Below are 21,491 nucleotides of genomic sequence, written 5' to 3' on the forward strand. Positions count from 1 at the left end.
ACAGAAACACGAGAGCCTGCATGAAAAAATGCATGGACATAAAAGAAGCTAGAGAAGTATGCCAGGACAGGAAAGTATGGCGGAAAATAGTTAATAAAAAAACGACGCCTGAAACAAAGACCTTGGCTATTAATGGACCCAAGTGGGGAACCTTACATAACGGCTTCGCTAGAGAGATTGATCAGCAACCTGGGTCGGAGCAGTGTTGCGGAACGAACGTGTTATTTACATAAATAGCACGAGAATTCTGGATCAATCTGAAAAATCTCTATCCCATCCACACACTACTCCTTTCCCCTGCCGAGTGAGTCACGCCTACCCCGAAAGGGAAATGGCTTAATGGTATAATAATAAAAAAAAAGGATCTTAGGAAATTTTTGAAAATATCACAAAATTTCCAAAAAATCTAAATAGAGTCCAATAATTTGAGGGAATTGCAAAAAACTTCAAAGATTTTACAAAATTTTAAAAAATTCAAATTAATTTCAAAGAGCTGTAAAAAGTTATAAATGATTTTTTTTAAATGAATGAGTACGGATAATATGTTAGAATATTGTAAACTATACCAAAGATTTTGTAGTAGATTTCAATAAATCAAAGAAATTTTTAGGATTTTAAAGATATTAGGGAATTTTGAAAAATTCCAATAAGCTTAGAGTACATTTTAATATTTTAAAGGAATATTAAATTTTCAAGATTTAAGGAACTTTTGAAAACTTCCAAGGAATATTTTAGATATTCAAAAAGTTTCAAAGGATGTCAAAAATTTGCATAGGTTTGAAATTAATTAAGGATAGATTCAAATGATATGAATAAATTCCAAAGGATTTTAAATACTGTAGGGATTGCGGGGAATGTGACAGAATTCCAAGAAATTCCGAAGAGATTTTAATAATTTGAAGAGAATTCCAAAGTATTTTAGAGAATTTTGAAGAATTTTAGAAAATTTTTCCAAATCCCAAGAATATTTAAATAGAGTTAAATAATTTGAGAAATTTTCAAATGATTTTAAAGATTTTAAGATATTTTTAAAAATTGCAAGGAATTTCAAAGAGCTTTAAAAAGTTCCAAGGTTCTAAAATTAAGAATTTTGAATAACTTCGAATAATTTGAAGGAATTTCAAAAGATTCGAAATATTTAAAGGAATTTTGAAAAACTCCAAGGAATTTTATGAATATTCAAAATCTTTCAAAGGATGTTAAAAAAATGCACAGGTTTAAAATTATTAAAGCGTATTTTGAAAATGTTCAAGAAATGCGGAATTATTTTCAATAATTTAAAGGAACTCCAAAGGAACTGAAAGATTTCAGAGAATTAAAAAAAATTCCAATGAATTTTTAAGATATTAAAAAATTTTAAAAGGTTTTTACAAGATTTCAAATAATTTAAAAGATTTAAGGTAATTAAAAAAAAAATCCAAGAAATTTTGAGAAGATTTCTATGATTTCAAGGGATTCCAAAGGATTTTTAAGATTTGAGATAAATTTCTGAAATTTTAAACAATTTTCAAGATATTCGAATAGTTTCAGTAGATTTTAAAAACTATCATAGAATTGAAATTATTATTTCTAAAAATTTCAAGAAATTTTTAATACATTTAGAAAATTTGAAAGAATTTTACAAGATTTTAAATATATTTAAAAAATTCCAAAGCAAGCTATTTCATTTTAGGAATAATGAACATTTCATATGATTAAAAATATTTTAAGGTATTTCTTAAAATTGCAAGAAATTTTAAATATATTTAAATAATTTGAAAGAATTATCACACATTTTGAATATTAAATTTTTTTAAATAATTCTAAATCATTTTCAAGATATTTAAAAAGTTTTAAACCAATCAAAATATTGTAAAGGATTGAAAATATTTTAAAAAGTTTTCAAAAATTCCAAGAAATTAAAATAATGGGAAACGTGTAAGGATATTCAAAAACATTTCAAAGATTTTCGAATAAATTTCAATAATTCGAAAAAATTTCGAAGGATTTCTAAGATTTTTAGGAATTTTTTTTCATTGCCAAGGTATTTTCTAATGATTTGTAAAGTTTAAAGGTATTTTAGAAGATTTCAAAGAATAGGAAATATTTTTTAGCGTACTTATAAAAATATTTCAAGGATTTCTGAATAAACTACAATAAATTGAAGGAATTTCAAATGATTTGAAAGATTTAAAAAAAAAATTTTTAATCCAAGAAATTTTAAATAGATTTTATTAACTTGAAGAAATTTCGAAAAATTTTAATATTTTATTTTTTTTTTTTTTTTGTTAATTCCAAGAAAGTTTCAAATCATTAAATAAGTATTAGGTAATTTTAAACAATTTTAAGGCGGTCAAAACATTTATGGCTATTCAAAAAAATTTTAAGGATTTTTAAATAGACTAGTAATTTTTAAGAAATTCTAAACAATTTGAAGCATATTAGGGAACTTTTTAAATTCTGAGGAGTCTTCAACAGATTTAAAAAGCCAAAATTAGGAGTTTGGTAATTTCTTGAGTGAAAAATGTTTATTTTTCTAGTAATTTATTAACGAATTATTTATCTGCAGATTCAAAATTTAAAAATTATAAATATAGTAAGGAGGGTCCTCTATTCTTCGGCTCCTTCGTGTATTCCAGCTTTAGGGTAAGAAAAAAGCTTTAAAATTCAAATAAAATTTTATGAGGTTTTCAATTCATACGGATTTAAGGTGATTCTTATTCAAAGTAAATAATTTTTACAAATTTTGCTAAATTATATTATTTTTCTATGAAACATTTAAAAAACGTACAACCAACAAAATTTATTCAATCAAAAACGAAACTATGGGAAAGTAGCGCATGAAGACCCTGAATGTGTGTAATTAATCTCAATTCCACTGATTCCTCGGCATTTTAAGATGGTACAAAATTATAACGCTTATTAACTTTGTTTAAACAATTACAAGGTACTTTTTTTGAATTGAGGACGGTCAATGTCATATTTACTCAATATCTCTCCATCCCATACTAACTCTAAGAAATATCGTAAGATTTTCAAAACGAAGAAAGCTTTCTTTTGTCCTTATTTAGTGCTAAAAAAAATCTAGGAGAAAAAATCGGTAGTTTTTTGGGACAAACATTTTATGCCATCTGAGAGCAACAAGAAAAAAGCAATAGATTCTCCTCTAATCGTTGATCTCTTGATAATAATTTTTGCTGAGCTTTCATAGTTGGCTTTTTTTATACAAATTATTAATAAAACTTTTTAAATCATTTGTGAAATAAAGTAAAATAGTAAGGCATTCAGTTTTAAGAGAAAAAATTTAATGTTTTAATTCTTGTTCACTTTTTCTTGCACAGTTCTAGATTTGAGAAAACAACATTATGGTATACTGAAAAAATTTCAATGTACTTATTTTGATAACATTCTATATTTTTAGTAGCAAATAATAGAATTTACAAGTAGTAAAGGTTAATTTTGAGCCAAAAATGAAACGGTTCAATTTTTAAATAAAATTATACATGTTTAAACAAGAATATTAAGTTATTACCAGAAAAGCAATTTTTAAACAAAATATATAAGTTTCCAACTAAATATTTAAAATTCTAATTTAAAAAACAAATTTTCTACCAGAGAAACATTTTCAGATAAAAAAAGTGAATTTTCGACAAAATAGTTTAATTTGTAACAGAAGAAGTAAAATTTGAACTAAATGAGAAAACATTTTGATCCCAAAATGGAATAGTTAAATTTTTGCTCAAAAAAATTAATTTTCAATAAAAGTGACTTTTTAAATAGAATACTTAAATATTCAGACGAAGAAATCAATTTTCAACTAAAGTCATAAATATTCAACCAAAAAATTACTTCTTAACAACTTTAAACCAAAAAATGTATTTTAAAAGAAAAATTAAATAGTGGATATTCAAAAAAAAAAGATTCTAATATCGAATAAAACAGCAAAATTTTAACAAAAGATATCAATCTTAATGTTGAAACATTAATTTTCAACAAAGAATTTGAAAAATAGCTAAATTTTGAGCAAAAAAAATGAATTTGCAACTAAAAAAATTAATTTGGAACAAAAAATGAAATATTTTAATTTTCAACCAACATTATGAGTTTTATAACAAGAATGTTAAGTTTCTACCAGAAACGCAATTTTTTAAACACATTAATAAATTTTCAACTAAATATTTGAAGTTCTAACAAAAAAGGCTAATTTCATACTACAAGAAAAAGAATTTTCAACAAAATTGTTAGATTTTCAACTACGAAAATAATTTTTTAACCAAAAATAGTACAGTTAAATTTTGAAATAACAAAAGAAAACATTTTGATTTCAAAATGAAATAGTTAAATTTTCGGTTCAAAAATAATTTTTAATAAAAAAGCGAATTTCTAAATATAAAACTAACATTTTTAGACATAGAAACCAATTTTTACCTAAAGTAATAAATATTCACCTAAAAAATTAATTTTTAACAACTTTGAACAAAAACAAAAAAAAATAATTTTATACGAAAAATTAAATATTGAATATTTAAAAAAGGTTTTAATATTAAATAAAACAGATAGATTAAAAAAAAGACAACATTTTGAATTATATATTTGATTTCGAAGTTCAGAAATTAATGATCTGCAAATTATTTTCTTTAATAAAATAGATCAATTTTCATCGAAATAAATGAATTTGCAACTAAAAAAATTAATTTGTAACAAAAAATGAAACAGTTTAATTTTCAATGAACATTATGAGTTTTAAAACAAGAATATCAAGTTCCTTCCTGAAACCCAATTTTTTAACAGAATGCATAAATTTCTAACTAAATGTTTGCAATTCGAACTAAAAAAGTCAAATTTTCTACTTTCAAATGATTTCTTTTCATTTCTTGGAATTTTTAAAAATATTTTAAAATATTTTCAACCCTTAGCAATATTTTGGTTTGTTTAAAACCTTTTAAATATGTTGCAAATTGTTTAGAATTATTTTTTAAAAATTTAATATTTAAAATCTGTGATAAATCTGTCAAATTATTGAAATATATTAAAAATTTCTTGAAATTTTTTAAAATAATAATTTCAATTCTATGATAGTTTTTAAAATCTGCTGAAACTTTTTGAATATCTTGAAAATTGTTTAAAATTTTAGAACATTATCTGAAATCTTAGAAAGCCTTTGGAATCCCTTTAAATCATAGAAATGTTATCAAAATTTCCTGAAATTTTTTTTAATTTCCTTAAATCATTTAAATTATTTGAAATCTTTTTAAAAAAATTTAAAGGTTTTTGAAAGATTTCAAATATCTTAAAAGATTTAAGAAAATTAAAAAAAATTCCAAGAAATTTTGAAAAGATTTCTATGATTTAAAGGGATTCCAAAGGATTTTTAATATTTCAGATAATGTTCTGAAAAAGCGAATTTTTAAATACAAAACTAAAATTTTTTGACATAGAAACCAATTTTTAGCTAAAGTAATAAATATTCAACCAAAAAATTTAATTTCAACAACTTTGAACAAAAACAAAAAACAAAATTTTTCAACCAAAAATTAAATATTGAATATTTAAAAAAAGTTAATATCTAGAAAATTCATTGGAATTTTAAAAAATTTCAATGAATTTTCAAGATATTAAAAAATTTTCAAAGGTTTTTAAAAGATTTCAAATAATTTAAAGGAATTTGGGAAATTTAAAAAATTTCCAAGCTATTTCATTTTAGGAATAATAAATATTTCATAGGATTAAAAATATTTTAAGGTATTTCTTAAAATTCCAAGAAATTTTGAATATATTTCAATAATTTGACAGATTTATCACAGATTTTAAATACTACAATTTTAAAAAATAATTCTAAATAACTTTCAACATATTTAAAAAGTTTAAAACCCATCAAAATATTGCAAAGGATTGAAAATATTTAAAAATATTTTCAAAAATTCCAAGAAATTTAAAAAAATCATTAATTTGAAAGTAGAAAATTCGTCCTTTTTATTTCGAACTGCAAGCATTTAGTTAGAAATTTATGTATCCTGTTAAAAATTGTGTTTCAGGAAGGAACTTGATATTCTTGTTTTAAAACTCATAATGTTGATTGAAAATTAAACTGTTTCATTTTTTGTCACAAATTTATGTTTTTAGTTGCAAATTCATTTCTTTCGATGAAAATTGATGTATTTTATTTTAAAAAAATACTTTGTACAAAACTAATTTTTGAACTTCGAAATCGAATATATAATTCAAAATTTGTCTTTTTTTTAATCTATCTGTTTTATTTAATATTAAAACCTTTTTTTAAATATTCGATATTTAATTTTTCGTTGAAAATTCTTTTTTTTTTGTTTTTGTTCAATGATGTTAAAAATTAATTTTTTTGTTGAATATTTATGACTTTAGTAAAAAATTGATTTCTTTGTCTGAATATTTAAGTATTCTATTTAAAACTTCGCTTTTTTATTAAAAATTTTTTTTGAAGCGAAAATTTAACTATTCCATTTTGAAATCAAAATGTTTTCTTTTTTACTTCAAAATTTAACTGTACTATTTTTTGTTGCAAATTTATTTTTTTAGTTGCAAATTCATTTCTTTCGCTGAAAATTTAACTCTTTTTTTCAAATTCCTTGTTGAAAATTAATCTTTGAACATTGAAATTGATATTTTTTGTTAAAATTTAGCTGTTTTATTCGATATTACAATCTTTCTTTTTATTATCCACTATTTAATTTTTTGTTAAAAATAAATTTTTTTGGTTCAAAGTTGTTAAAAAGTAATTTTTTGGTTAATATTTATGACTTTAGTTAAAAATTGATTTCTTTGTCTGAATATAAGTATCTATTTAAAAAGTCACTTTTTTTAATTTTAATTTTTAAACAAAAATTTAACTATTCCATTTTGGGATAAAAATGTTTTCTCATTTAGTTCAAAATTCACTTCTTCTGTTACAAATTGAACTATTTTGTTTAAAATTCACTTTTTTAATCTGAAAATGTTTAAAGTTAGAACTTTAAATATTTAGTTGGAAATTTATGTATTTTGTTGAAAAAATTGCTTTTCTGGTAATAACTTTATATTCTTGTTTAAAAATGTATAATTTTATTTAAAAATTGAACACTTTCATTTTTGGCTCAAAATTAATCTTAACTAGTTGTAAATTCTATTATTTGCTACCAAAAATATAGAATGTTATCAAAATAAGTACATTCAATTTTTTTCATTGTACAATAATTTGATGTTTTCTCAAATTTAGAACTGCACAATAAAAAGTGAACAGGAATTAAAACATTAAATTTTCCTCTTAAAACTGAATGCCTAACTATTTTACTTTATTTCACAAATGATTTTAAAAGTTTTATTAATAATTTGTATAAAAAAAGCCAACTATGAAAGCTCAGCAAAAATTATTATCAAGAGATCAACGATTAGAGGAGAATCTATTGCTTTTTTCTTGTTGCTATCAGATGGCATAAAATGCTTGTCCCAAAAAACTACCGATTTTTTCTCCTAGATTTTTTTTAGCCCAAAATAAGGACAAAAGAAAGCTTTCTTCGTTTTGAAAATCTTACGATATTTCTTAAAATTAGCATGGGATGGAGAAATATTGAGTAAATATGACATTGACCGTCCTCAATTCAAAAGAAGTACCTTGTAATTGTTTAAACAAAGTTAATAAGCGTTATAATTTTGTACCATCTTAAAATGCCGAGGGATCAGTGGAATTGAGATTAATTATACACATTCAGGGTCTTCATGCGCTACTTTTCCACAGTTTCGTTTTTGATTGAAAAAATTTTGTTAGTTGTACGTTTTTTTAATTTTTTATAGAAAATTAATATAATTTAGCAACATTTGTAAAAATGATTTATTTTGAATAAGAATCACCTTGAATGCGTATGAATTGAAAACCTCATAAAATTTTATTTGAATTTTAAAGCTTTTTTCTTACGCTAAAGCTGGAATACACGAAGGAGCCGAAGAATAGAGGACCCTGCTTACTATATTTATAATTTTAAAATTTCGATCCTGTAGATAAGTAATTCGTAAATAAATTATTAGAAAAATGAACATTTTTTACTTAAGAAGTGACCAAAGTCCCAATTTTGGCTTTTTAAATCTATTGAAGACTCCTCAGAATTAAAAAATTTCCCTAATATCCTTCAAATCCTTTAGAATATCTCAAATTGTCTTTAAATACCCTTGCGCATTTTCTATTCTCTGGAATCTTTTGAAATCATTTGAAATTTTTTGAATATCTTGAAAATACGTTACAATTTTTAAATTCCCTAAAATCTTTTGAAATTCCTTCAAATTATTAAGGTGCCTTAAAAAACCCTTGAAATATTTTTAAGTACTCTAAAATATTTTCAATATTTTGAAATATTCTGAAATCCTTTTAAACTATTGAATTTGTTTGAAAAGTCTCTGCAGATTTTATAATATCTGAGAATTATATAAAATTCTTCAAAATCTTTAAAATCTGTGAGGAATTTTTCAAACGATTGAAATCATTTCAAAATTTGTTGAAATTTTTAAAAATTCGAAAATAAAATAAATTCTTGGGACCTTTTTAAATATCTTTTAAATCCTTTAAAATTCCTAAAAATTATTGAAATGTATTTCAAATTTCTTGGAATTTTTGAAAATACCATAATTATTGTCAAACTTATAAAATATTTTGAAATCCTCTAAAGGTTTTTCTACATCTTGAAAATTCCTTAGAATTTGTTAAAAATTCCCCTAAATCTTTCAAATCTTTTGAAATTCCTTCAAAATTTAAAAATATACATTAAATTTTTTGGAATTTTCAAAAATTCTCTAAGATCTTTGAAATCCTTTAAAATTTCTCCATTAAAATATACTTTGGAATTCCCTTAAATTATCAAACTCTATTCAGAATTTCTTGGAAATTTGAAAGATTCCCTAAAATTCTTTGGAATTTCTTCCAATTACCAAAATCTATTCAGAATTTTGAAGAATTCCTGAAAATCTTTAAAATCCTTTGTAATTCCTACAAATTATTGAAATATTTTCAAAATTTTTAAATAATATTTTCGGATATAGTTTTTAAAAAAATTTAACTTGTTGAATATACTAAAAATTATTTTGAATTTTTTTCAATTCCGTGAAATCTTTGAAATCCTTTGAAACTTTTTTAATAAATTTAAAAAGTTTTTTTTCAAAAATATAATTTTTTTGACATATTTAAGAAAATTTGAGTATATTTTATTATTTTGAAGGGATTCCTAAGGATTTTTAATATTTGAAGAAATTTTAGAAAATTCTGAAGATTTTCAAGGTATTCGAAAAGTTTCAAAGGATTTAAAAATAAATAGTTAAAAATATTTTTAAAAAATGTTTTTATTTTTTTCAAAGACTAAAAAATATACTCCAATTTTTTTTTTAATTTTTTGAAAATTTCCCATGATCTTTAAAACCTTTGAAAATTTCTTTAATTTTATAAAATATACTACAAAATCTTTGAAAAAGTTTAAAATATTCCAAAATATTACCAGTAAAATATATAAAATACAAATCAGAAATTATTTTAATACCGTTTTTGATGAGACGTAGTTTTCAGATTGGTCGTGAAAATTATTACTAAACAATGATTAAAACATTCGAAAGGAGTGCAGAAAATAAAATTTTGATTTCGAGAATATCCAAAATATATTCTTTAAACATTATTTTATAGAATTCAATGGTTGAGAAAAAAAATAATAATAAGTATTCTCATTAGATACAAATAAAGCCTTAAAGTATAAAACTTGTAATTTTTTTTCATAAAAATTATTTGACTAACTACAGAAAGTAAGTTGTTAAATTGTTTGTCTTCTTCTCAGTATGCCAGACGAGAGACAAATTGGACAGAAATTGGGTAAACAGTTCTCAAAGTTCAAAAATTGTACTTCCTTCTTTGAGAAATCAGATTCTTATTTACCTGAATCAGCCTCGACACCATTACACTTTCATGAATCAAGATATCAAAAATTTAATCTGTATAAAAAAAGAATTTCACATTAATTTCGAATTAATAAATCTCACTTAATAATATTTATTGATATAAGCCTATCAAATTAAAAAATTAAATTAAATTAGATTTTTTTTAATCCAATTTGAATTTTTGTAAACACCCCAAAATCTTTAAAATCATTTTTAATTCCTTTGAATTATTGAAATCTATTCAAAAATTCTCAGAATATTGTTGAACAACCAAAGATATTTCCAAAATTAAAAATTCCTCAAGATTTTTAAAAATTCTAAGAATTTCATAAGATCTTTAAAATCCTTTGGAATTCCTTGAAATTATTCAAATCTATTCAAAATTTCTTTGAATTTTTTGTAAATACCCTTAAATATTTTGAATCTTATGAAATTTTTTGAAATCCTTTAAAACTTTTTTAATATCTTGAAAACTCTCTAAAATTTTAGAAAAATTTGAAATTACTTCGAATTAAGGGAACCTTTTTAAAATTTCTTGGAATTTTAGAAAATCTCCTAAAATATTTGAAATCCTCTGGAATTTTTTGAATCCTTCAAAACTTTTTAAATATCTTAAAAATTTCTTGGAATTCTGAGAACTCCATAAAATCCTTAAAATGCTTTAGAAATCCTTGAAGTTATTGAAATTTAATAAAAATTTCTTCGAATTTTTAAAAATGCCCTAAAATATTTTCAAAGTTATTATGAAATCCTTTGAAACTCGGTAAATATCTTCAAAATTCCCTCAAATCTTTAAATCTTTTGAAATTCCTTTAAATTATTAAAATCTATTCCAAATTTATTTTAATTTTTGTAAATACTCTAAAACATTTTGAATCTTATGAAATTTTTTGAAATCCTCTGAAACTTTTTTACTATCTTGAAATTCCATATAATTTGTAACATTCTCCAAAATCCAAAAAAAAATTTGAAATGACTTCAAATTATTGGAACCTTTTCAAAATTTCATGGAATTTTAGAAAATTTCCTAAAATATTTTGAATCCTCTGAAATTTTTTAAAGTCCTTTAAAACTTTTTTAGTATTTCGAAAATTCCTTATAATCTGTAAAATTCTCTGAAATCTTTTTAAACATTTTTAATTTCTTCAAATTATTGGAACCTTTTCGATATTTCTTGGAATTTTAGAAAATTTCCTTAAATATTTGGAATTCTCTGAAATTTTTTAAATCCTTTAAAACTTTTTCAATATCTTGAAAATCCATAGAATTTGTGAAATTGACTAAAATCTTTAAAAAATTCGAAATTCCTTCAAACCATTGGAACTTATTCAAAATTTCTTGGTATTTTAGAAAATTTCCTAAAATATTTGGAATCCTCTAAGAAATTTTTTAATACTTCAAAACTTTTTATATATCTTGAAAATTCCTTGTAATTCTAAGAATTCCATGAAATCTTTACAATGCTGTAGAAGTCCTTGAAAATTTTTTATTTATTTAAAATTACTTCGAATTTTCAAAAATACCTTAAAATATTTTCAATCCTATGATGAAATACTTTGAAACTTTTTAAATATCTTAAAAATTCGTCGAAATTTAACATTTTTTCTAAATTTTGAAACTCCTTTGATTATTAAAATCTATTTTAAAAATCTTAGAATTTTTTTAAATACTCTAAAATATTTTGAATCCGTTCCAATTTTTTGAAATCCTTTAAAACTTTTTCAATATCTTAAAAATTCCTTATAATCTGTAAAATTCTCTAAAATCTTTGTATAAATTTGAAATTTCTTCAAACTATTGGAACGTTTTAAAAATTCCTTGGAATTTTAGAAAATTTTTTTAAATACTTAAAATCCTCTAAAATTTCATTTAATACTTTAAGACTTTGTATATATCTTGAACATTCATTGGAATTCTGAGAACTTCATGAAATTTTTTAAATGCTTTAGAAATCCCTGAAATTATTGAAATTAATGCAATTTTTTTCAATTTCTAAAAATACCCTAAAATATTTTCAATGTTATGATGAAATACTTTGAAACTTTTTAAATATCTTAAACCTTCATCAGAATTTTTTTAATATCCTCAAATCTTTTTATCCTTTGAAATTCCTTCAAATTATTTAAATCTATTCAAAATTTTCTGGAGTTTTTCAAGAATTCTAAAAATATTTTAAATTTCATTACATTTTTTAAAATCCTTTAAGAATTTTAACATGTCTTAAAAGTTCCTTGGAATTCTAAGAATTCCCTAAAATCTTTTAAATGCCTTAGAATTCCTTAAAATTATTGGAATCTATTAAAAATTTTTTGGCGTTTTTAAGATAACCCTAAAATATTTTTAATCCTATGAAGTTTTTAGAAATCATTAGAAACTTTTTAAATATCTTGAAAATTCCTTAGGATTTATCAAATTCCCTGAAATCTTCAAAATGCTTTCGAATTCCTTAAAATTATTGAAATCCATTGAAAATTTCTTTAAATTTTAAAAAATACCCTAAAATATTTTCATTCTCATGGAATTTTTTTGAAATCCTGTGAAACTTGTGAAATATTTTGAAAATGCTTCAGAATTTATAAAATTGTCTAACCTTTAAAATAATAAGAGGTTTCTTCAAATTTTTAAGACCTTATCCAAATTTCTTTGAATTTTTCTAAATACCGTAAAATATTTCTAATTCTTTGAAATTTTTTTTAATCCATTGAAACTTTTCAAATAGATTAAAAATTTCTTAGAATTTTCAAATCTCAAATTAGGTATATCGAACTATATTTAAATTTTCTGGACATTTTCAAAAATACCCTAAAATTTTTCTACCCTACGAAATTTTTTCAAACTCTTTGAAACTTTTTAAATATCTTGAAAATTTCTTGAAATTCTCAAGAATTCGCTTAAGTCATGAAAATCCTTTGGAATTCCTTCAAATTAATGAAATGTATTAAAAATCTGTTAAAATATTCTGAAATATTCCTATTTCTTTGAAATTCCTTTAAACTTTTCAAATCTATTTAAAATTATATAGAATTTTTTTAAAAATATCATAAAATTGTTAAAATCATTTGAAATTTGGTCAAATTATCGAAATTTATTTGAACTTTCTTGTAGTTTTAACAACAAAAAATTATAAGAGATAATTTATGAAAACAATAATAATTTTTTTAAATCATAATTAGCGCTAAAATTTAAAAAAAAACGCAATTTCCCCAATAATGGGGTGTTCTTGCGACCCTCGAAAACAGTCTTATGGGGATTATATTCAAAATAGAACTTTTTTTTCAAAACAAGATAATTTTTTTTTCTTATGAATTCGAACAAATTTCCAGGGGATATGCAGGAAAATTCGAAAAATTATTTTTGACTACATTAATACGCAGTGAGGTCGATCTTAAATTGCATAATTAGACATCCCAAACAAAAGGTAAAAAAAATATATTTATATACTAAAAAAATCTTTGAATAGTTTAAAATACTCTCAAATATTAGCTAAGCTTTGAACTATTTTTTAAATTCCTTGAAACTTTTTAGGCTCTTTAAAATTCATTGGCAATTTTTTAAACTTCCTAAAATATTTTAAATCCTTTGGAATTCCCTCAAACTATTAAACTCTATTCAGAATTTCTTGGAATTTTGTAAGATTCTCTAAAATTCTTTAGAATTTCTTCTAATTATCAAAATCTATTCGGAATTTTAATGAATTCCCTAAATTTTTAAAATCCTTTATAATTCCTACAAATTATTAAAATCTTTTCAAATCTTATGAATTTGTTTGAAATCTTTTGAAACTTTTTTAATATCTTGAAAATTCCTAATAATTTGTAAAATTCTTTAATATAAAAAAATTTTTTTTGAAATAACTTCGAATTATTGGAACTTTTTCAAAATTTCTTGAAATATTCGGAATCCTCTGAATTTTGTTTAAATCTTTTAAAACTTTTTATATATTTAAAAAATGCCTTGGAATTCTAAGAACTCCATAAAGTCTTTAAAATGCTTTGGAAGTCCTTTAAATTATTAAAATTTCTTTGAATTGTTAAAAATACCCTAAAATATTTACAATCGCATTATGAAATCCTTCGAAACTTTTTAAATAGCTTTTTAATATCTTAAAAATTCCTTAGAATTTGTAAAATGCTCTAAAATTGAAAAAAAATTTGAAATTACTTCAAATTATTGGAATCTTTTCACAATTTCTAGTATTTTAGAAAGTTTCCTAAAATATTTAGAATTTTAAAAGATTTCTCAAAATATTTTCAGTTCCATTAAACTTTTTTAAATCCTTTGAAAATTTTAAAATGTCTTAAAAATCTCTTGGAATTCTAAGAATTCCCTTAAATCTTTTTAATGCTTTAGAATTCATTGAAATTATTGAAATCCATTAAAATTTTTTTAGCTTTTTTTAAGAATACTCAAAAATGTTTTTAAACTTATGCAATTTTTTGAAATCCTGTAAAACTTTTTAAATATCCTAAAAATTCCTCAGAATTCTTAAAATTTTCTAAAATCTTAAAAATCATCTGAAATTTTTAAAAGTTTCCATAAATTTTTAAAATAATTTCAAACTTCCTAAATATCTTAAAAACTCTTTGAAATGCTCAAAGTTTAATTAACAATTTTAAATTCTTTGGAATTCCTTGAAATTATTGGAATGGTCTTAAAAAGACCATTCCCGTCTTTATAAACATGTAAAAATATAAAATTATTAAAATTTACAATACAACTATATTTACGAAAAATAAATTAATTTATTGTAATAAATAAATAAAAATAATATCTATACATGATCTTTATAATATTAATAATGAACAGCTAATGGATTTGTTTTTAGCAATAAGTTAAATTAGGTTAAATTATATTTTCCGTAAATTTTAGGAATGCTCTAGAATTTTTGAAAAGTAAAGATACATAGCGAGGGTACTTGAGAAGATTTGTTTGAACCAACTCCGTTTTTTCTCTTTTTGTAAACATTTCGCATAAATGTGACGAGGAATTTTTTATTTCGATAAGGAAATTTTCGTTGCTTATGAAATGTGCTTTATAATGGCTCAATTCAAGAACTTTGATCAAAAGTAGGGATGAATTTGGTATATATAAAGCGAGAGAATTAGAGCAATATTCTTTTTTTGAGCTACGCTGATATAAATTAAATTCATTAAAAAGTTTGTTAACAATAAACGAAATGCAATTTTTACTGTTTGTCTTTCTGTGCTACCTTTTTTACGATTATGCTAGTGCTAGTAGTCCTGGTGGTAGTCAATTAAATATTAATAATTATACACCTTATATCCCAATACAACAAAAAGAAGAACAAAGACAACAGAAATAATTACAAAAACAACAAGAGCGTCTAAGAGAGCTAGAAAGAATTATTATTCAACTGAAAATAGAATCATTTAAACGTCTCAGAGAGCAAGAAAAACGAACAGCAAATGAAGAACCTATGTCCTACGAAATAGCTAAGAGTGAGTTTAAAAATATATATATTTAGTGAATAAAATAAGACATGTGGCATCTTCCCGAAATTCGGGATGAGTAGTCCAATTTTATTTTTTATCTTCCCCCATTTTTCCGGGACGACGATGCCCAACTCAAAATACAAGATTTTAAAATTTTCTCTGTGACAACAAGACTTGTTGGATCAACATACAACAATATAATAAAATGACGTTTAAGATTATAAACATAAGTCTTAAAAAAAATTTGAGAGCCTTTTTATAAAAAAATATTAACTTTGCTGTTAAATAAAAACTAAGGAAGTTGGATTTACTTGGTTTCGAGGGATTTTAGAGCTCTTTTACAATCTTAATAAATTTTCATTAAAACAGGCTAATTAGGATTTATTACTATACATTTGTGGATACTTTTTTCTTTAAAAAATTTGATGTGATTTCAAATATAATTTTAAAAAAAATAGAACCTTCTTATAAAAAGAATTAAGATCTATTACTATACATTTGTTGGTACTTTTTCATTTAAAAATTTTGAAAACTTGGGGAAACATAGCGCCTTCCTAAAACTATGTTCTCTAATTCTTATTAAAGTAATATAAAATTATTAAACATTAAATTATTAAATATTAATTATTTAATCATTATTATCTAATTAAAATAAAATTTTTATTTAATAAAATCCGGATCACTAATTTCCGACAACCGCAAAAATGAATTTTGAAAGCCAAGTTTCCTACTTTCTTTTTATTAGGGAAACGGATTATTTAAATGAAAAAAAAAACCAACAACATTTCATTAGTAAATTCCGATAAGCAGTTGGTGATCAAAGGGTTTTCAAAACAAAATAAAATTTTTTATTTTTATTTATTTTTTGTGCAGTCAAAACTTGAAATTTCCATTTTTCAAAAAAATCCTTAAATGTTTTATGATAATCCAGTAGGACTTTCAAAAAGCAATGTTTTTTTTTTAATATTTTTTCATACCGTGCGTTGCTTATCTTATAATTTTGATTTTCGATTGATTTTTTTTCAATTTTGAAAATGCTATAACATTGCTAATTTTCTTTTTATTGAAAACGGCCATTAGGATAAATTGTTTGGCTTTCGAGTACCACGAATAGGCGTACATAAAATTTTTGAAATTAAAGAAAAATGGTCCCAAAAATTTTAAAAATACCTACACTTTTTGATTTTTTATTCAAAATGGCTGTTTAACAAACTCGACCTTTATTTTAGGAACTAAAAAAAGTGTGCCGAAGCTCGATTTGCTCCTTCCATTTTTTGTGAGTTATCGTGTTTACGGACGACAATTTTTTTTATAAATAAAAAAATACGACGAAAAAAATGGCAATCTCTATTTTACGTTCCGATGCTCGTCAATAAAATTAAAATTCTTGAAATCGTCTAGCTTTCATAGAGTAACATTGATTTAGGTTATTCCAATATTAAATGACAAACAACAACATTTATAAACAAAATATCTGTTGAATGTTTTTTACGATTTTTCATAATTTTACTTTTTTAAAGTAACATTGCAAGAAATTTGAATAAAAACAATATAATGAAGAAGAACTTTCTTTTTGAGTTTATTATTGTTAATATTATAAACAAATTTAATAAATAAATAAATTATGCAGGCATTTTTCGCGAGACATTTTTTTTCGATGTATTTTTATTTTAGTTAGGAACTTTATGATCATTTTAGAAAAATTCATAATTTCTGGATGAACCTTATGATTTTTTTAAACAAATTTAATAAACAAAGGCATTATTCGGTATTTTTCAGGAACAATTTTTTTTTAATAGCAGTCCTTTTAGTTGGGAACTTCATGAAAATTTCAGAAACATTCATAACAAGATGATAAATTTTTTTTATTTTTTCAAACAAATTTAATAAACAAATGCGGAATAAGGCTTTCGACGAACAAAAAATTCTTTTTTTTTTCGATAAAAACTTTTTTGATTAGGAAATTCATTATAATGTCATAAGAAAATGCATAATTTATGAATCAATTTTATGACTTTGAAAAAAAAATTTTAAGCAAATACATATACCTATTGAATTTATTTAGAACATCATAGAATTCATCAACTAAGTTTAAGTGTTAATGAAATTATCACTATGTTCCCAATTTATAATACTGACGTAACAAATTCAGAAATACAATTTTTTCCTCGACAGATGCCCGAATAATGAATTTGTTTAATAAATTCGTTTCGAAAAATCATAAAATTATCAACTAATCATGAATTCTGCTAAATTTACTATGAAGTTCCAAATAAAAAAATCTGACAAAAAAAGAATTTTTCCTCAGACAAATGCCCCAATGAAGCATTTGTTTATTGAAACTGTTTTAACAAAATCATATAATTGATAAATAAATTATGCATTTTTTCTCCTATTATCATCAAGTTCCCAATTTAAAAAGTTTTCATCGAAAAAATTTGTTTCTTCCGACAACTGCCTTATCTATGCATTTGTTTATTAAATTTGGTTTAAAAAATCATAAAATTTATCAAGTGGTTATGCATGTTGCTGAAATAGCCATGAAGTTTCGGATTGAAAGGACTACCATTGAAAAGAAAATTTTTTTGCTAAAAAAGGCAGAATAATGCATTTGTCTATAAAATTTGCTTTAATAAATCATAAGATTAATCCGAAAATTATGAATTTTTCTAAAAATGATTCTAGGGTTCCTAAGTAAACAAAATTATATCGGAAAAAAAATTTCTGATGAAAAATGGCTGAAAATTGCATTTGTTTATTAAATTTATTTACGATATTAACAATAGTAATCTCAAAAAGACATTTGTTAATCATTATATTTTTTTATCAAATTTCTTGCAATATAACTTTTAAAAAACGTGAAATTAGGAAAAATCGTAAGAAACATTCTTTCTACAAATAATTTGTTTATACAAAATTTGTTGTTGATTAACTGACATTGAAATATTTTGAAATAATGTTACTCTGAGAAATTTAGGAGATCTTATCAACTTTTTTTTTAATCGTCTTTGTCCAAATCGGTTAATATATTTTGTTAAACAGCCATTTTAAATAAAAAAAAAAAAATTCCGAGCATTTTCAAAATTTTTTAAACAATTTTTTCTTTAATTCAAAAATATTATTCACGCCTATTCGTAGTACTTGTAAGGAACTTACTCCAGGTGTCCCTTGCGGATTTCATTCTCACTGAAATATATTGTAGTACTTGAAAAACTAAGCGACATGTATTTTTTTATCTGCGAAAAAACACTTTAAGTGGGTAAAACACCCCCCCAAAGATAAAGGTCTCAAGTGTCAATTGTATAGTTTTTTGTATAAAAAATAAATTGATTTCGATGAAATCTACTAAAAAAGTCCCCTTATGATGAAAAATTAACGACGTAATTGTCTCAAAAAATGAAGAAAATGAATGGGGTAAACCACCCTTACACGTATTTAAAGTCGTGCCAAAAATGTTTAATTTTACAGAAAAAAAATTCAAAAAAATATATTTTGCTCTTGTGACAAAAATAAATTTGACGCATTTCACCCAAGAAAAATTTCAATTAATGAGGGTGGCCACCCCTAAAACTTTTTATTTTGTTTCTATTATAATGTATACTTTCCATGCACTCAAAAAATTGGGGAATTAGTTTTATAATAAAGGAATTAAAATAAAGTCCATCCAACATGTATAAAAAAATTACATGGGGGTAAGCCACCCCTAAATATTTTTAAATGTGCTAAAAATTGCTAAATTTTTAGGACAAAAATTAAGATATATATATTTTGCACTTGGGACCAAAATAAAGTTGGGTTTCGATAAAAAAGTTTTTTCTTACATTAATGTAGGGTAGTTTCCCCTAAACTCTTTTTATTTTCTCTCTATGGTAATTAACCTCCATTAATAAAAAAAAAATTTTGTTGTGGAAACCCAACTTTATTTTTATCTCAAGTGCAAAATTTGTATTTATTTTTTATTTTTTCCTATGCATTTAGCCATTCTCATCAAATTTATGAATATGTAGGGGTGGTTTACCCCTACGAAATTTTTTTATTCATGTTGAATATACTTTCTTCGACTTCTTTCGTTATAAAACTATCTTCTCAATTCCCCTTGTTTATGGAAAAGTATAAATTATTATAGAAACAAAATAAAAAGTGTTTAGGGACAGCTACCCCCGTTAATTAAAGAAAAATGATTTTTGTCGAAACACAACTTTATTTTTCTCTCAAATGCAAAATATATTTTGTAAAATTTTTCTTCTATGAGTTTAGCCATTTTCAGCACATTTAAAAATATTTAGGGGTGGCTTACCCCCGCGTAATTTTTTTATTCATTTTGGATAGACTCTTTTTTACTTCTTTCCTTATAAAACTAATTTTCCATTTCTTTTGTGCATGGAAAGTATATAAATATTATGATAGACACAAAATAAAAACTTTTAGGGGTGGCCGCCCCCATTATTTTTTTTTATTTTTCTGCTGAAACACGTCAACTTTATTTTTATCTCAAGTGCAACATATATATTTATAAAATATTTTCCTGTGAATTTAAATATTGTTAGAACAACTTTAAATATATCTAGGGGTGGTTTACTCCCTTCATTAAAAATTTTTTTTATTCTGTTCATTTTAAATCTTTCTTCAATTACCCGGCGAATTTTGAAAATCGCGTTTTTTGAAAAATAAAGCATGAAATTCAAGTACTCCTAAGTTAAAAAAATTTTTTTTGCAAATTTGCAATTTTGCAATTTTGTTTAAAATGTGTATCTTCTAGTTTAACTTAACTGTTTCTTACGTAAAATTGAAGTATGTTTGGTAGAAATATCAATTATTACATTTTTCTTTAAGGATGCATCTTTCTTGTTTATATTCAACTATTTTTAATTTAAAAAAATATTTTTTTGTTGATTTGAAATATAAAGTATTATATTTATTTCGATAATTCATTGTTCTTATTTAAAATTTAATTATTTTACTAAAATTTATTTATGCATAGATTTTTTGGTTGTATGATAGCTTTTAAAAATCATTAAATTCCTTAACAGCGACCTGCGTTATAACATCGTACAAATTGACTGACGGCTACAATAAAATGTGTAGAGACCTGAATCTAGATGCCATGGAAAATCATTTCGCTAAAGAAAAGCATGCTCTGGGTAAGTATATTTATTTCTTTGAAGAGAGTATAGCCGAGAAATAAATTCTCTGAGAATTTATGAGAATCTCAGAATTTATTTTTTCGTTAACTTTTCGGTTTGAAAATCCACTCCTTTTTTGAAAGGTTGTCTTTTTCATTTTAAATTTTACCTGCTTTAGCAGAAATTAGATGTTTTTTTTTGATAAAAATGCAACTGTTTGGTTAGAAATTAATCTATTATACTATTTTCTTGAAAACTTAACTATTTCGTCGAAAATTTACTTTTTGTTTAAAATTTATATTTTGGTGTTGAAAAATGAACTGAAATATTTTCTGGATAAAAGTTCCAGTTGAAAAAAATTGTTTTTTTATTACAAATTCATCTGTTTTAGTACAAAATTGATATTTTTGGATAAAAATGAAACTATTTGGTAGAGAATAATAATTTTTATAAGAAAATTAAGGGACGACTGAAAACTCCCGAAAAATGAAATTCCCGACACAGTAAAATTCCCGAATAATCAAATTCGCGAATAATAAAATTGCCGAAAAATAAAAATACCGATTTGGAAAATTTCCGAATAATAAAATACACGAATAATAAAATTACCGAAAAATAAAAATACCGAATTGGAAAATTGCCGAAAAATAAAATTCGCCAATAATAAAAGTGCCGAAAAATAAAAATACCAAGCGCACGTTTTCAAAAATAAGGAAGGCAATACAAAGTTTAATTCTACAATGAAAGAAAACATAATGACTCACATTTTGACGTTTTTTTTAATGTAGATAGAATTCGAAAAGATATGAAAAGCTTCCGCAAAAATATAATTTAAAATTTTTAATAAATATATTTTTTTTTCTTCATTTATTAAAAATTCTAAATAACATTTTTACGAAAGCTTTTTGTATTTTTTTGTTCCAGAATATTATGCACATATCAAAAAAAGCGTAAAAATGTGAGCAATAATTTTTTCTTTGAAAGTAGAATTAAATTTTGTGTCACCTACAAAGCTTTT

At 22.9% G+C, this 21,491-nt stretch overlaps 1 protein-coding gene across 1 annotated transcript in view; it reads left to right on the forward strand.

Annotated features, from left to right (window-relative positions):
• LOC117181066 overlaps positions 1-21,491 on the forward strand; it is a 93,002-nt gene that overhangs the window by 70,129 nt on the left and 1,382 nt on the right. Inside the window, exon 2 of the mRNA XM_033373634.1 lies at positions 20,381-20,491. Within this exon, the coding sequence (XP_033229525.1) occupies positions 20,381-20,491 (111 nt within the window). The remainder of the gene's footprint in view (positions 1-20,380; positions 20,492-21,491) is intronic.

Source organism: Belonocnema kinseyi, chromosome 10 (assembly GCF_010883055.1).
Source record: "Belonocnema kinseyi isolate 2016_QV_RU_SX_M_011 chromosome 10, B_treatae_v1, whole genome shotgun sequence".
NCBI lineage: Eukaryota > Metazoa > Arthropoda > Insecta > Hymenoptera > Cynipidae > Belonocnema > Belonocnema kinseyi.